General features: G+C 55.2%; 1 protein-coding gene across 4 annotated transcripts in view; it reads left to right on the forward strand.

Annotated features, from left to right (window-relative positions):
* The window catches only part of ARAP1 (ArfGAP with RhoGAP domain, ankyrin repeat and PH domain 1), a 74,162-nt gene that overhangs the window by 40,897 nt on the left and 16,221 nt on the right, over positions 1 to 17,044 (forward strand). For 3 of the 4 annotated variants that reach the window (XM_005867109.1, XM_005867110.1, XM_014540447.1), the window contains exons 4-15: positions 5,859 to 6,022; positions 6,623 to 6,690; positions 7,300 to 7,427; positions 7,541 to 7,696; positions 8,075 to 8,144; positions 8,435 to 8,555; positions 8,960 to 9,162; positions 9,654 to 9,760; positions 11,637 to 11,836; positions 13,791 to 13,876; positions 15,140 to 15,322; positions 16,436 to 16,610. In XM_005867109.1, the coding sequence (XP_005867171.1) occupies positions 5,859 to 6,022; positions 6,623 to 6,690; positions 7,300 to 7,427; positions 7,541 to 7,696; positions 8,075 to 8,144; positions 8,435 to 8,555; positions 8,960 to 9,162; positions 9,654 to 9,760; positions 11,637 to 11,836; positions 13,791 to 13,876; positions 15,140 to 15,322; positions 16,436 to 16,610 (1,661 nt within the window). Of the gene's footprint in view, positions 1 to 5,858; positions 6,023 to 6,042; positions 6,156 to 6,622; positions 6,691 to 7,299; positions 7,428 to 7,540; positions 7,697 to 8,074; positions 8,145 to 8,434; positions 8,556 to 8,959; positions 9,163 to 9,653; positions 9,761 to 11,636; positions 11,837 to 13,790; positions 13,877 to 15,139; positions 15,323 to 16,435; positions 16,611 to 17,044 lie in introns of those variants that run through there. The other variant, XM_005867111.2, reaches the window with a different exon arrangement.

Below are 17,044 nucleotides of genomic sequence, written 5' to 3' on the forward strand. Positions count from 1 at the left end.
TTGGGGGGGGGGGGGCAATTGGGTGGACTTCCTGGAGGAGGAGGTGTATCCCGAGCACAGTGGAGTTGATGATCTGGGTCATTGTGGGGATTAAATGAAAAAAGGCCCCCAGCAGAATGCCTGGCACATTGTGGGTACTTAGCAAGTGGTAGCTCTTGTTCCAGAAAGAAGTGTTAAGGGCTCGGTGAAGCCTTAGTTTTGAGGGTGGATGCCAGGTTAATTGGGCACTGCTCTGTGGAGGAGTGGGGAAGCTGCCGACCTTCTCCAGTGACCTGGAAGTGAGAGGTGGTGGTTATTCAGTCACCCAGCACACTCACTGAAGTGCCCCTCCGTGTTGGGTGATGCCGTGGCGTGGAGAGGGATTGGCCTGAAGGGACTCACAGCATTGCAAAAGCTAAAGATATTACATCTAAGCAAGTGAAATGCCAGGAAGGGCTTTCTGTGCTATGGCCTGAGCAGAAGTAACCAGAACAAACACATGCTGGAGGGGGTGACCTTTGTGTCTCATAATGGAGAAGGAAGGACAGGAGCAGCTGTGGAGGAAGCAAGAGGCATAGGACTGAAGCCTTGGCCTTGCGTAGCCAACGAATGAGGAAGCGGGCAGCTGGGAAGGCCTTCTTGTGGGAAGGGGGTCAGGATAGGAGACAAATGTGTTCAGATTGCTGGGCCTGACCCCACTTCTTGGCCCTGCTGGTGAGAGTCCAGGAGCTGGGATTGGCCTGGATCCCTCCATGGCCTGTGTGACACTCTAGGGGGAAGGTCCTGACTATAGGACTGGGTGTAGGCCTGGGTCCTTGGTTCTCTGTCATTCAGCGAAGCAAACATTGACTACTACACTGAATGATTAGAAGCGTGGAGGCTGGAGGAGCCCCAAGGGGCCCCATCCCAGCTTGGGGCATAAGAAGAGTCACAAAGTGGAGGAGGATGTATGATTTGGGTTTCTTGAAGGAGGAGTAGGAGGTGGCTGGATAGGAAAGGTATTCCAGGTGGAAGGAACAGCACATGTAGAGACATGGAAGTATGCATTTATGGACTGCAGCTCAGTCAAGGGTGGCTGGAATGTGAGTGGGGGATGAATTCAAGGCCAGCCTGAGATATTCAGACTGCCCTGCTCTGCGGCCCACCTGCCCCTATGGTGAGAGTTAGTTTCTTTGGCCAGAGATTGATGTAGACAGAAAGATATGAAGGGAGAGTCAAGGGCCACCCTGAGGGAGAAGGAGACTATGAAGCAGGTAGGTTTCTGGCCCAACCTGTAGGGCCTGAGCCTCCTTCAGCCATAGCCAGGGTGAGAGGGTTGTGCTGATGACATGTGGGGGTGGCTCTCCTTACTGAATGATCAGTAACCTCAGAAGCAGATCAGAGAGGAAACTGAAGCTCAGAGGTGAAGTGACCTGCTTTGTGAGGTCACAGACTGATGAGTGGTCAAGCTGGGATTCCAGCCCAGGTCTGCTGGCTCCAAAGCTCTGTTAGCGAGAGCGACCACACACACATCTCATTTTCTGCTACAGGCCCTATTTACATCTGTTGGCATGACATAGTTAATAGTGCCTCTCAGAAATGTTCTGGTGTATGCAACTAATTATATGGTCCCCCTACTCTTACCCATTCTGGCTTGGGACCCTCACATGTGTCCCAACCCCTACGTGTGAAGTAGGCTGTGTGTATTTGCCCTAATCCAGTAAGACAAACCTTAAACATAGACTGAGGGCCCATGCTGGGGTGGATCAGCCCCTGCCCATGAGTGCCCAGTCTTGCTATGGGCATAGTGGGGAGAGCAGAGGGGTCCACATGTCACTTGGATAGAGGAGAAAGGGGCTGAGAGAGCAGGGGAGCCACGGGTCGGGGCTGGGGAAAGCAGCTCTGCATCGGTATCTTGGAGGCTGCCTAGAGGCCAGGCCTGTTGAGCCGTGTTTGTGTTTTGTGTACAGATGGGCTTTCCATGGACAGAGATGGTAGGGAGAGGGCAGTGAGGAAGAGGGAGCCATTTGAGCAAAGGTGTACCAGTCGGACACTGAGCAAGCACATGCTTAGGGTTGGGGCTGATCTTCTGGTCTATGGGTCAGCGGTCAGTGGGAAACATTCCAGCTGGGCCTCAGCTGCAGATTGGAGCTGGGGCTGTTCTTGGGCCTGCAGGCACTGAGTGGCCAGGATTCAAGCTGGGGCTGGACTCTATGGACTCTGTGCCTTCCCCTGGGGTTTTCCCACTTGCTGTGCTTTCCTGACACCACTTCTCCTTTTCTGGGCCCTGACTCAGCACAGCCTGGTTCCTGTGGTAGGCAGGCAGGGGTGAGCCAGGAGCTTCCTGGAGGAGGTGGCTAGGATGAAGTCTGGAGGTTCATGAGGGGCCCCCTTGCTCCTGCCTTCTTGGCACATAGTCCTTTTCCTGTGAAGGCTCTGCTGGAAGAAGAGCCCTTTGTACCTGTTACCTTTCCCTTCTTGCCATGGTCACAACAAGTGTCAGAGCTGTGATCACATTCCCTCTTGGACCAAACATCAGCTCCAGAGCTGCCTAGATTCTGAGTTGGGGTGGGGCGTGAGGAGGTCAGCCTCAGAGAAGCCTTCAGATCCTGGCTGTGGCCTCATTTGCCTCACACGGGTGATGGAACTTGCAGGCTGTGATGCTAGACTACCTGGGTGTAAATCCCAGCTGTGGGATGGAGGTCGAATTACTTTGTGCCTCTGTGCCTCAGTTTCCTCAGCTGTAAAGTGGAGAGAACAGTAAGCCATACCTTGTAGAGCCCTTGTGATGAGTAGCTGAATTAATTCATATGAAGTACTTTGAAGACTGTTGGGAATACATATACACACACAATAAGAATTAATCCAGGTGTTCACTTACTTCCTAATCCCTGCTGAGTGCTGGGCTCACCATAGTGCATAAGGTAGTGTGGCATTTGCCTCGGGGAGCCCACATGCTAGGGAGGCCTCAGGATGGGCAGATGGTCAGGATGGTGTTGGGGGAGAACTGGGGGCCAGAGGTGGTAGGACCGAGGCTGCTTGGGCTCTGAGGATGCTGTGTTGCCACCACCTTCCCCTCAGTGCTGGCTCTCAGTCCTGGGGGAGGCTGGGAAACCAGGCCCACTCAGCCCTGCTTGGCTGGAAGGGGTGGAACCTGTCCCCACCTTCTCTGGGCCAGTCTGACTGGTCCTGGCCTGACAACTTGGAGTTCTGCTCTCAGCTGATCAGGCCAGGCCCTCAAGGGCCTCTTCTTAGAGTCTTGGAGGCTGTGTGTGACTTGCCTGTCGAGAGGTCAAGGGCATTGCACCCTTGGGCCTTTAAGGACTCACTCAGTCTCTTGGTCGTCATTCGCCCTTTCATTTGCTTTCCTCCCAACCCTCACCCATCCATCCTACCTATTCACTCATCCATCCATTCACCCGCTTACTCTGTTGTCCATTCATCGTCTGTCTGCTCACCCACCCACCCATTCAACATGCTCTTGTTGCTGACTCAGCCACGCCCTGTACTGGGCTGTGAGGATAAAGAAGTCCAATGCTGCCCCTGCCTTAAAGAGACTCAGGGTCAAGTTGGAGAGATGCCTGGTGCAGTACCCACAGGGCATCTTCTCAGGTCCAGCTGAACATTCATGCCCATAAGACTAACATGAGCCCCTGTGGCATCAGATTCCCCGAGAAGCACATAGGAAGGGAACAGCTGGCCACCAGGGCAGCGGCAGGTTTTCCTTTGCTGTGGGGTCCTCATGGCAGTCAGTGCCACTGTTCACACAGCTGGCTAGGAGCCATTCTCTGTGACCTTCCAGGGGACAGCTCAGGGGGCACTGAGACCCACAGTGGACAGGTGTGGGAGCCACTCTGGCTTAGAAAGTCTTGCCCCAAGGGGCTAGTATGTCTTGTAAAAACCCCACTGGTGTGGGTTTAGGTCTCTGCATGGGATGCGCCCAGTACAAGCCACTGCATTCAGAGGAGCCCAAAGCTCCTGCTTCTTCACCGTGGCGACCACTTACATTTCTCCCCATTCAGTGCGGTTCCTCACTCAGGCCACCTTCGCCAACAGCAGCGTCACCTCAGAACATGGCTGACATGCCACCTTTGGCAGGTTTCTAGGGGAACAGAGTAAGGAAGGAAGCTAGCTGAAGGTCAGGTTCTCACACAGAAAGGAAGAGTTTCATTCATTCTTTGCTCACACATGGAGAAGAGACGGTTAGTGGTGATGCGGCAGTAGGCATGTGTCCTAAGAAGCACATAGACTGTAGATTCAGGGGTCAGTTTCTGGCTGAGATGTCAGCATGATTGTCTAAAGCTCATACAGAAGGAAACATGGGCAGGGATGGGGGGGGCGGGGCATGAAGGAGGCGTCAGGAAAACTTTCAGAGTTTGGAGTTAAAGGATAAGTAGCTGTTCCCCAGGCAGAGACCAGGGAGAAGGATTTTCTTGGAGGAGGCAACAGCAGGAACAAAGGCTGACATCATGGTCACACCCCAGCCCTTCCTTGCTTTTGTAGTCAGTCACTGCCAGGAACGTTGGGCAATAGACCAGGCTGAAAATAACCCGTGGGGAAAGTTGCCCACACACTCTAGTGCTCCTCCTCGGCCCCTGCTGGACACTAGCAGAGGCAGTGGGTGGGGCCAGGGCTGTAAGGCTCAGGCATCTTGTTCCAACTGGTGGCCCCTGTGCATCCTGTGTGTTGGCATCCGACTCTCCTTGTCTTGGTTAATCCTCCAACCACCCTGGCAGGTTGGAAATAGAGTCCCCACTCTACAGAAGAGGAAACAGGTTCACAGAGGCTAGTTGCTTACCCTGGGACACAGGACCTAAGGTCGAGGCAAGTTTCTAACCCACATCTCTGGTGCCAGAGCCCTTTGGGAGATTTTCAGCCTGCAGGGAGCAGTCTGATCTGTGCCGAGACAGACAGACAGGAGCACTGTGGCTGTGGGAGCCCAGAGGTCTGCGAAGGAGAGTCGGGGAAGGGTTCGGGTTCCTGGGGGAGCGATAGCAGAGGTGGGGAACTGGTGTGCTCTAAGAGGAGTGGGGTGGGGTCAGGTGAGTTTGTGAGGTCTGGGGCATCTGGGGTTGGTGAATATCTGTGTCTGGGACAAGAGAGAAGGTCAGAGACCCACGACTCGGGGCCTCCGGACTTGGTTTCTGAAGCTCTGATCTGCTCCCTTGGCCTCAACGCCCATTTCATTTCTCCCTCAACCATTTGCCAACATACGACTTCTTATCCTTAGAAGCTCAGCTCAAGCCTCACCTCGTCCAGCCTTCCCTGACTCCCCAGGCTAGGATGTAAACCACCCACATGCCATTCTGGTCTTTTTTTTAAAAATCCTCACCCAAGGATATTTTTCCATTGACTTTTAGAGAGAGTGGAAGAGAGAGAAAGACAGAGAGAAATATTGATGTGAGAGAAACACATTGATTGGTTGCCTCCTGCACGAGGCCTGACCAGGGCCCAGGCCGGGTAGGAGCTTGCAACAGAACTATGTGCCCTTGACCGGGATCGAACCCAGGACTCTTCGGTCCACAGGCCTACATTCTATCCACTGAGCCAAACCGCTAGGGCACGCCATTCTGGTCTTCATTCCTCTCTTAGAGGGGTGCATGTGGCTGAAAGCTAGAGCTCTGGGACAGATGACCATGTCACAGCGTTGCAGCTAAGGGAGGTGCCTGCTTTCTTTAGGCTTTGGGGAGCTTGCAGGGTGTGGGGCGGGGGAGTGTGGCAAGGAGGTCTGTGTGGAGGGGGGCTCCTGTCTGAGTTTTTGGAATGAATGAGTTTTGCTGAGCTCAGGTGAGCTGGGGCCCAGTGGGTTGAGTCCTGGCTCTGTCGCATGGTGATGCTGGCCCAGTGACTCGGCGGCACTGAGCTAACCCCTTACTGTCCAACTTTTGGTCTGTTTCTAGCCCTCCCTACAAAGAAGAGGAGTTACTGTCATCACCACTGTCAACCTCTCCTCAGCCAGAACCTGAGGAGCCCCCGGCCACCTTCCCCCGGGAGCCTCCCCAGCCCCCGTCTCCCAGCCTCCCAGATATCCCCCCAAAGCCTCTTCACCGGTTCCCAGAGTTCGGTGAGTGCCATAGCCAGGCCTGGAGCTCCGAGTGGGTGCCCTGGGCTCTGGCCCTTGCATCTGAAAGGATGCAAGGTTTGCATCCCCTGTTCATTTGCGCCCTGCCACTGACCCCCAGTGTGGCCCTGGACAGGTAAGCATCATTCCCTTCATTCTCAAAATGGGGGCAGCACCCACTTATCTGACCTACTTATTTTACCAGGTGCAGGCACATGGCAAACTTTCTGAGTTGCCCATGGTTCGGGGAGGGGGGTTGTTTTCCATGGTCATGGTTGGTTTGCCCCTGAGGATTGTCCACTTCTCTTGATTCTCAATTCATGTTGCTTTTTTGAATAGTTCCCGCCCCTGATCCCCAAGCTTGCCACCTCTTCAGACCTCCCTGTGGTGGCCAGGCACCCCCTAGTGACGTCCTGTGAGGTTCCAAGAGTATAAATAGCACTTCCTGTCCCCTGTGCCTTCTTTTGAAAGCCAGGCCAGTTGGGGGTGGGGGTCTCTGGCTGAGGATGGCCTTTGTGAAGCCAGGCCCAGGGGCCCAGGGGCCCGGAAGGGGAGGCCAGGCTCCTTGCTTCTAAGTCTCCCCCCACCCATTTCTCTCCCCAGATGACCCTGACTACGATGAGACCCCAGAGGAGGGGCCAGGAGCCCCAGCTGGCGTGATGACCAAGAAGGTGGGGCAGGTGGTGGTTACGGCTGTCTGCTCTCAGTGTGAGGCCAGGCTGCTCAGCTGCCTGCAGGCCCTGGGGACTACCAGATAGAGAATGGGCAACTGTTCCAGGAGAGTTCCCTTCCCCCTTCATTGTCTTGCCATGCAAGGTCAGGGGTCAGGCACAGGGTCCCAAATCCCAATGCTGGGCCAGAAATCTGGGGGGTCTGGTTTGTGGCTCCAGCTCCAGTCTTCAGCTGCATGTGGATGGCTGTGGGTGGCCTCTTCTCTCCTTGGTGCTTTGAGCATAGCTGTTGTAGAGATCTGTCCCTCTGTCTTTGTTTCACTTTCTGTGTTTCAGTGTCACCCTCTCTCTGAGTGTCTTAACTCTCCACCCCTGAGTCTTTCTATTTTTGTTTTGTTTTGTCTTTGATCTGCCTGGCGTGGCCCTGTCTCCCTCGGCCCCTGTGCAGTCTGCCAGTGGGAAGAGGGGAGTGTGAGGAAATGAGGAAGAGTGCTAAGTTGTGTGGGTCCAGAATGGAGTGGACAGAAGGGAGTGTGGCAGCCCCTGAGTAGGTGTTATCTGGGGCTTGAAGGGAAACATGACACTGAGTGGGTCTGGGCCGGGGGGCAGGAGGAGCCTCCAGTGAGCCAAGTCCCACGTGCCGTGCGTGTGGCCAGTCTGCTGAGCGAGGGGGAGGAACTGTCGGACGACCAAGGGGATGAAGAAGAGGATGACCAGGCCTACGAGGGCATCCCCAAGTGAGTGTCCACTTTGTTCGGGTGGCTCCCCCATCCAGCTCCCCCATCTATGAGCCCCTACCCCACTGGAGCCCCCACCTCGGCCCGCCTCATTCCCTTTCCTCTTTCTCCAGTGGTGGATGGCGCACCAGCCACCTGAGCTCATCCTTGCCCAGCAGCCTCCTGATCCCCGAGCTCCCACCCCATCCCATGGATCGACTGCCCGGGGGCCCCACCCCCATCGCACAGGTCATCAAGTCTGGCTGGTTGGACAAGAACCCACCGCAGGGGTGAGTGAGGCCTGTTGGGTCCTGCTGGTGCTTTGCACGGGGTGCATATTGTTCTATGCTGGTGTCATGGATCTGAAAATCAGAGGGATCAAGGTTATTCGAGCAGGACTCCCTCCATGCAGACTAACCACTGATGATCCCCACAAGACCTATGTTTTATTACCCTTAATATTGGGAAGTCCTACTTTAAGTACAACTTCAGTCACTCCAGCTGTAGGTAAAGTCCATGTTCTCAGTGACCATTTGGGATTTTTCCTCTCTTGGACCTGGCTGTACCTAACTTCGTACACGGCTGGTTGAGGGGGCTAGGATAATCCTAGAGCCCCTCCCCTAATCCCCAATCCTTTGCTCTGTTGCCCTCTGCCCCTGCCTCTCCAGATCTTATATATATCAGAAGCGATGGGTGAGACTGGATGTCGATTACCTGCGATACTTTGATAGTAACAAGGTAAGGCCCGTGTTGGTCCTGATGCGACCTCCTGTTCCAGCCTGGCCCGACTTGGGACCCAGGCGGAGTCCCTCCCCAGATGAGTCCTCCCCAGAGCTCCAGTCTGACTCCTTAAACCATGTTCTTCTGGCCCATCAGCCAGCTGTGGGCTGTGGTCAGGGTCAAGGTAGGGGTTGTCCCTGACCACCTGTGGGAAACGGGGCTGTAGCCCTCATTTCAACTGAGGTTGAGGGAGTCAGGGGGTGCTGGGCCTCGGGACCCTCCACAGTACAGCTCCTCTCTCTTCCCAGGATGCCTACTCTAAGCGCTTTATCTCTGTGGCCTGCATCTCCCGCGTGGCTGCCATTGGGGACCAGAAGTTTGAAGTGATCACGAACAACCGGACCTTTGCCTTCCGGGCAGAGAGTGATGGTGGGGAGTGGGACCGGCAGAAGACTAGCAGTTTGGCTTGATAAGGGCGGGGAGGACCAGGGCACATATGCTTCTCCCACATAAAACCCAGAGAGGAGTCAACCCTCTGTGAGATGGGGGACGAATGGGGGTACCCTCTGAGGCTCTGTGCTTGAGATACCCACCGAGTCCTCAGCATCAAATTCCATTTACAGGGGGAAATGGGCTCAGATAGGCAAAGCGGGCTTGCCCAGTTTAAGCCGTCACAGCTGGGATTGGAGCCTGAGGTTGGCTCTACAGGATTGGTCCAAGTCAGAGAACTCAGTATAGTCAGAGATAGGTGGCCAGTCTGGACAGGCCTTCTTGTTCTTAGAGGGCCCCCTGCCAAGCTGAGCTCTGGCTTACTTCCTCCCATTTGCCCACAGCGGAGCGGAAGGAGTGGATGCAGGCCCTGCAGCAGGCAGTGGCCGAGCAGCGTGCCCGGGCCCGACTATCCAGTGCTTCTCTGTTGGGTGTTCAAGGCTCAGAGCTGCCTGACCGTGCTGGCAGCCTGGAGCTGCGTGGCATCAAGAATAAACTGTATGTGGCTGTGGTTGGGGACAAAGTGCAGCTTTACAAGAATCTGGAGGTATGAAGGGATGGGCCAGGCTGCTAAATCTCTCCCCTGCTCCATGCCCGCTCTGGTCCTTTAATCCCACCCCATGCCCACCTGGTCCCTCAGCCTCTCCCTTGTCTACCTGGTCCGTTAGCCTTGTCCCAAGTCCACCTGGTCCTTCAGCCTCTTTCTTACCCATCTGGCCATTTAGTCCTGTTTTTTTTTTTTCCTTTTTCTCTTTCCTTGTCCAAGCCAGCCCTGTCTTCCTTTTTGCCTTTAGTTCTGATTCCATCCCCTGCCTGGTCCCTGAGTATTACCCTCCCATCCTATTGCTATATGGCCTCCGAGCCTGAGTACCTTTACCCAGGCCTAGATCCCTGATTCCTGCCCCCCACCTCCCCCAATCTCCTTTCTAGCCACTTTCTAATTCCTAAGGTACCACCTCCCCCTCCTTTCTACCCCTTCCTGGGCCTTGAGCTCCACCCTCCAGGCCTTGCCCCCATTCCTTCTCACTTGCCTGCCAGGAGTACCACATGGGCATCGGCATCACCTTCATCGACATGAGTGTGGGCAATGTGAAGGAAGTGGACCGGCGTAGCTTCGATCTCACTACCCCGTACCGCATCTTCAGGTGAGCCTCCATTGCTCACCTGCGTCCTCACTCCCTCTCACTGTTTTCATCTTGTGAGAAGCTGCCCCTTCTTGTGGGGTGGATTTCTCCTCCCTTCCCTGCCCTGCCCACCTCTGCTGGACCTTGACCTTCACTTGCTAACCTGTTCTGACCCTTCCCTTTTAAGAAATCTCACTCTTGCCCTACCCACCTCTGGCTATCATTGTCCCCCTTCCCTGCCAACTGCTCCCAGAGTTGCCCATACTGACTTTCTGCACCACCCACTCACCCTGCTGTCACTCTAGTCTGCCCTGCTCCCTCGAAAGTGTTCATCTGACATCGGTACTTGCTTGAGATAAAAGGCTGCTCTTCCCTCCTGTCTCCTGGGACCTGTCCTGGGGACTACTTCCTGAACCTCTAAGACTCTACCATCTTGATTTCCTGGACCTCAGCTCTCTCTCTGTGGTCTGTGTCTGTCCTTTGTCCCCTCCCTGATCGGGCCTAAACTGGCAGTCAAGCATCCCTCTCACAATCCTGGACTGCTGGCTCTTACTTGCTCACCTGCCTGCCTGCCCCCACTGCCTGCCTAGTCGCCCCTAACTGCCTCCTGCTGCTGGCCAGGTCGCCCCTAACTGCCCCCTCCCTGCTGGACTGGTCGCTCCTAACTGCCCACCCCGCTGGCCTAGTTGCCCCTCACTGCCACCCCTGCCAGCCTAATTTCCCCCAACTGCCCCCGCCCCGCTGCCCTTCTCACTAACCCACCCTGCTGGCCTGGTTGCCCCGTGCAGCCTGCTGTTCAGTTGTTTGGTTGTCTCTCACTAACCCACCCTGCTGGCCTGGTCGTAGGCAGCCATCTTGTGAGGGTGTGAGGGTTAATTTGCATATTACCTCTTTATTATATAGGATTTCTTGCCTTTGAGGTAATTTTTGATAACATCCTTGGCCTGAGATTCTTACCATCATCCTTAATTACCACACAACTGCAACCACCCACTTTCCGGAGTTTTCCGTGTTACAGGGCCTGCCCATTCACCTAGTTCCTTGTCATCAGCCTTAATTCAGTTGATCTGGTGTTCAGCACCAAGGGTGTCCACCAACCTGACATACGTAGGCTCATGCAGTTGGATGCAAGTACATGAACACGGGCTTAGCACCTGGCTAAGGCCTTGGCGGCTTCGCAGATTCCACTGCTAGGCCTTCGTGGATGAGGGTGGCTGGTCTTCAGCGCCTCTCATAAAGCAGCATTAGCAATCCATTACATCTGCAGCAGCAACACCTTCTTGGGCTATGGCGGTGGATTACGGGTGGAGCCAAATCGTGAATGTACACACTCGACTTCAGGACAAAAGGGAAAGAAAGAGCCAGAGGGGAAGACATCTCCCCCTCCCCCCCACTGAAACCCTCCACTGCTTCTTCATTGTCCTCTGGGTGCATTTTGACTTCTGCCTGGCACAGGCCTGTCCCTATCTGTCTCCCAGCCTCCTTTCTGCCAGTCTGCCCATCCTGCCCACAGGTCCTAGAATCTCCCATGTGCCATCCTGCCCCTTTGCACATGGTGTTCCCTCTGTCTAGAGGGAACACCCTTCCACCGCTTTACCTGGCTACGCCCTTGTCATCTGTCAGGTCTTAGCCAGGTATCATTTCTTCCCAGCAGCCTTCTCTACTCCCTGGGTGGGACAGAGCCCCTCGGGACTCCGCCAGCCCTCACACATCTCAGGTTCACTGTCCTTGCCTTTGTCACACCCATCTTCCTCACTGACCCAGGATGACTCCCTCTTCTGATTATGAGCTCTCAACACCTTGCTCCTCCAACTTCATGCTGTGCCCCTTTATGCTGCCCCCAAATCCTTCTGAGCCCTTTCCATCAGCCTGTCTTCTCCCATTCCTATGTCTCCAGCTTCTCAGCCGAAACAGAACTAGAGAAGGAGCAGTGGCTGGAGGCCATGCAGGGAGCCATTGCCGAGGCCCTGTCTACCTCAGAGGTGGCCGAGCGCATCTGGGCCGTGGCCCCCAACAGATTCTGTGCTGACTGCGGGGCTGCCCAGCCTGACTGGGCCTCCATCAACCTCTGTGTCGTCATCTGCAAGCGCTGTGCAGGTGTGTCTGGGGTGGAGCACTGGGCCAAGGCATGACAGGGCTGATATGTCTGGTGGCAGGTGGTCTGTCTGGCTGGAGGGACGAGTGAAGATAGCAATCAGATTGTTTAAGGTGCACCTGTGTACAAAGCCTCTCCCACTGGGATTGCAAGTCAGGCATTTAACTTCTCACATCATGGGTGGGGCACTGAGGCATAGACAGGGAAAATAGCTCATTTGGGGGTCCTCTGGCAAGTAAGTGAGTGCATTTTAGCCCAGGCCTCTTGGGGTCCAGCACCCCTGCCCCCTCAGAAGAGTGGAAGGAGGCCATGTAGGAGCAGCTGGCAGGGTCCAGGTGGAGGGAGGAGCTAATGTTTCATCCAGAGGGGGATGGCAGGCAGCAGAGGGGAGGACTTGGTCAGATTTGTGCAACAGACTCTGGCAGGTTGGAAGCTGAGTTAGAGGGAGTGACACTGGAGACTAGTAAGGAGGCAGCTGCTGGAGCTGAGAGAGAGGAGGAGGAGGCCTGGTCTGGGGAAGCGATGGAGAGCATTCCAGAGATGGTTAGGATCTATGGTATAAAATTTCCAATGCAGATTAGATGAGGAGGATGGGAAAGAAAGAGGTTGGAACTCAAGATTCATTCATCTACTCAGTCAGCATTTATTGAGGGTCTGTGATGTGCCAGACACTGTGTCAGGTGCTGGGGACTTGGCCCCCTTAGGAGCTGACCGTGCCCAGGTGGGGGTCCGGGGGAGGAACAGTTTGGGAAAGTTTCCGAGCTCAGTGAAAACCCCCGAAGCCTGTGGAACATCTAGGGCAGACGTCCAGGAGGCCTTGAGCTACAAGATCTGGGTGCAGAAAAGAAACGACTGGGTTGGAGACCAGCTTAGGAAAGCATCAGCTCGTGGAGGTTGAGGGTGCCTGGGGTGCAGAAGCAGGTCTGAGCCAGGCAGTTCCAGGCACTCCTAGTGCCCCCAGCCCCCTCTCTTCTACACGGGTCCTTTGTGGGTCCTGTAGGGAGCAAAGTTGTATTCCGTTCAGCCCCGACTCCCCCTCCCCTTTCACTCCACAGAGATTTATGAAGTGCTCACTATGTGCCCCTTTGTCCTGGGCTCTGAGGTTAGACCAGCCGTGGGCAAACTACGGCCCGCGGGCCAGATCCTGCCCGTTTGAAATGAATAAAACTAAAAAAAAAAAAAGACCGTACCCTTTTATGTAATGATGTTTACTTTGAATTTATATTAGTTCACACAAACACTCCATCCATGCTTTTGTTCCGGCCCTCTGGTCCAGTTTAAGAACCCATTGTGGCCCTCGAGTCAAAAAGTTTGCCCACCCCTGGGTTAGACCCTAAAGCAGACAATCAAGGTTCCTGCTCTCAGGCAGCTTACATTCTAGAGGGGAGAGACCGAAAATACATACACAAACGAACAGAAGTGCTAGGCAGAAAATATGTGGTAAGCCCTCTCCCCATGTCAACTGAGATTTAAATGTCAGGAACAGGCCCTGGGGAGTTGGGGGAAGAGAATCCAGGCAAAAAGAACAGTGAGTGCAAATGCCCTGAGGCAGGAAGGGGCTGGAAGATTAGAAGAGGGAAGAAAATGTGGCTGAGTGGGATAGAGGGAAACATGAGATGAAGTTGGAGGAGAAGCAGGTAAGGAATTTAGAACTAATTCTGGGAACCATTGGAGGGGTTTGCAGGGAGCCAAGACTGGCCATAGGAAGCCAGCTGGGGGGCTGCTGCAGGAGCCCAGGTGATGACTGCGGACTCAGTCCTGTGGTGCAGGGAGCAGTGGTCTGGAGCTGGATTCTGGAGCTGTGTGGGGTGGAGCTGCAGGCCTAGCCCCTGGGTCCTGCCTGTGGCCTCTCCTAGTCTGCCCCTGGATGAGCACTGGGGGTTGGAGTGGGGAAGGAGGTGAGTGCTTTATGCAGGGAACGACCCAGAGGACCCAAGTCTGGCCCTCTGTCTACAGGGGAGCACCGTGGCATGGGTGCTGGCGTCTCCAAGGTACGGAGCCTGAAGATGGACAGGAAGGTGTGGACAGAAACACTCATCGAGGTGGGAGGCCCCTGCTTTTCACCTGTATTGGGGATCTAGCTGCTGCCTGGGTCTCCCAATCCCATCTCCTCCATCTCCCAGACCCCAGCACTCTAGAGCTAGAAGAGACCTTTGGGATCATCTAGTGGGTGTGGATTTTGGAAAAGCTGATTTTTGGCAGGCAGCAAACTGAGCTAAGAATGTTATTGCAGTTTTAAAGGGTTGTTGTTTTTTAAAAAAAAAAAAGACTATACAACTGACACTTTGTGTCCTACAAAACCTAAACTATTTACTTCATTTCACCTCTACTCACATGTGCCGGTGGATATGAGGTCTATGTTTAGGGGCACACACTCACATGTACATTTGTGCCTGTGTACTTGGGGTTCCCAGGTACTGATTGTGGTAGTTACAGGGGAGAACCTGCAACAGAAGGCTGGACTGACAGCCCAGCTCAGCTGCAGACTCCAGAGCAATTTGGGTGTCACGTCCCTTGTGAGTTAGGGTTAGAGTCTGCAGTTTATAGATGCAGAGATAGAAGCCCAGGGAGAGAAAACGACTTGCCTAAAGTCACAGAGTGAGTCAGCAGCAGCAGGGACTGTTTCTGCATTCTAGCACCCCACACAAGACCTGACAAAGAGGCCAGGGGAGGTGGGCAGGAAATGGCAGTGGAACAGAGAATCAGCAGTGAAAGAATGAAAAACTAGTGTCCTGAATGCTAGACCCCTGCAATCCTCCAGAATCTGCCCTTGTCCCTCTTCCCCTGGAGGAGCCCAGGTGGTGATTGTAGGGCTCTGTCCCAGGAACAGGGGTGTGTCTGGATTCTGGAGCTATGTGGGGTGGAGCTGCAGACCCAGCCCCTGGGGAATGTCTTAGAAGAATATTGGACAGGATATGGTTCCAGAATCCCTGTTCACCCCATTGGCTGTCAGCTTAGCCAGCCCTCCCCCAGCTGTGATAGCCTCAGGAATGCAGAGTTCCAGATGTGGGACTGGGTGGGGAAGTAGCAAGGCCCCCAACCAGAAGCCAGGCCTGGGATGTTTACCTTCAGACTGTCTGCCTCTTGTCCTTTCACTGAGCTGAGGAGTTGGGCTCAGGCCCAGGGTTGGTGAGGGAGCACCCCAGGCCACCAACAAGCAGCCTGCCCCTCAGCTTCCCTGATGGGAGAGTGGGTGGGTGGCCTGGCTCTCCCAGCCATAAGCCTGACAACCTCAAAACCAAGATTTTGCACGTTACAGGGCCCCTGGTCATAGGCTGTCTCTAACCTCTTGTCCACACCTGTAGCTCTTCTTACAGCTGGGCAATGGCGCCGGGAACTGCTTCTGGGCAGCCAGCGTGCCTCCCAGTGAGGCCCTGCAGCCCCACAGCAGCCCCAGTGCCCGGCGGCGCCACCTGGAGGCCAAATACCTCGAGGGCAAGTACCGCCGTTACCATCCACTCTTTGGCAACCAGGAGGAGCTGGACAAGGTCAGGTCACTGGGCTTCTGGGGCCCCTTAAGAGCAACCCCTTTTCCCTACACTGTCAGGGCCCCTTGAGACCACCCCCTTTCTTCTTGTCCACACATTTCTCATCATCATAGCCCATCTTTTCCACCAGCTCGGAGTGATGAGCTGGCCTATGGAGAAACTAAGGCCCAGAGGGCAGATGGGCTGTGCCTAAGCTACAGGGAGAGTTGAGGCAAAGAAAGGAGGAGCCAGGCCTGACCCTTGGACTAAGACCACATCCCAGCATCTGTCTGCCTCCCTCCCCTGCCGATTCCTCTGTCTCCCGCACCCTGTCCTGCTCCTTCTGTATCCTGCCAAAAGGAGTGAACTTGATGGGGGTGCTATTTCCTGTCAGGCTCATGAAAAACAGCTGGTCGCTCTGACCACCCCCATCCACACCCCACTCAAGATGAGGCCCCCGTATGGGCCCCAGGCCCTGACAGGCTAGGAGCCAAGCCCTGGGTCCTGCTGGCTCTGCCTGAGTGGGAGGTAGCCTGCTTCAAGGCAGGGGGATGCCACTTGTGACCTCTTGTGGGCCTTCAGCCCCTCCCCCAAGAAGCCCCACCCCAGAGGCTCAGTCCAGCTAGAAGCCCAGTGGGAGCCAGGCCTGCACTTCCCAGGCACCCAGGCGTCCAGGCCCCAGTCCAGCCCAGTCTGACTTGCCAGCTAGGAGGGGCGGCAACTCCCATTGGTCCGGAGGGATGGGCAGGCGGTGAGGAATTCAAATGTGGGAGGAATTAGCTACAAAGCAACCCCCTCTGCCCTTCCACAAGGCAGAGGGAGCTTGAGCTCCTCCTGAGAGCAGGCTTGGCAGCTGACAGGGTCCTGGGGCTGCAGCAGGGGTGAGCCCTGGGTGCTGGGATCCTGGTCTCTGCTGGGCAACCCCTGTCCACCCTCTCTCACTGGGCTTTTCTCTTCCTCCTCCTCTCTTCTGTTTTTCTTCCTCCGTCGTCTCTCTTCCAACTTGAGGATGGGTCCCCCTAGACCTGGGTGCCTCCTTCCTCATCCTTCCTATCTCTTCCCCCCATACTCTTTCCCCACCGGCCCCACACTCCTGCTGGGACTGACCCTTTCCTCCCTCCTCGCCCCTCCCAGGCCCTGTGTGCTGCAGTCACTACCACAGACCTGGCCGAGACCCAGGCGCTCCTGGGCTGTGGAGCTGGGGTCAATTGCTTCTCAGGGGACCCAGAGGCTCCCACACCCCTAGCTCTTGCCGAGCAGGCGGGGCAGACACTGCAGATGGAATTCCTTCGGAACAACCGGACCACAGGTGAGCAACTGGTGGGGCAGTCCTTGAGGGATGGAGCCTCCCTGCTGCTGGGGTCTGGGCCTTTGGAAGGGATGCCAGTGGGGTCTGGGGGCTGTGTGTCTCCTTGTGAGGTTTGATTACATACCACTCCAGCTGTAATTGCAGCTCCTTGAGGGTTCTGATATAACAGTGTGTGTGATTTTGGGGTGTGTTTGGGTTTGCATGTCAGTGTCTGTGCATCTGGCTTCTTCTTTATACATGTGTCCCTTTGTGTCTCTGTCTCTGCATCTTTGTGTCTTTGTGGGTCTCTCCCTGACCTATAGTGTAGGCCTTCAGCACTGCATCTGTGTGCCCGCATCTGTGCATCTCTGAGTTGCTGTGGATCTGTTTCTGTGCACCTGGGAGTGTTGAGGGCTTTGGGGTTTGTGCAGACTATGTCTGTTTTGCTATGTCGG

This window comes from Myotis brandtii, unplaced genomic scaffold (assembly GCF_000412655.1).
Source record: "Myotis brandtii unplaced genomic scaffold, ASM41265v1 scaffold244, whole genome shotgun sequence".
Taxonomy (NCBI): Eukaryota; Metazoa; Chordata; class Mammalia; order Chiroptera; family Vespertilionidae; genus Myotis; species Myotis brandtii.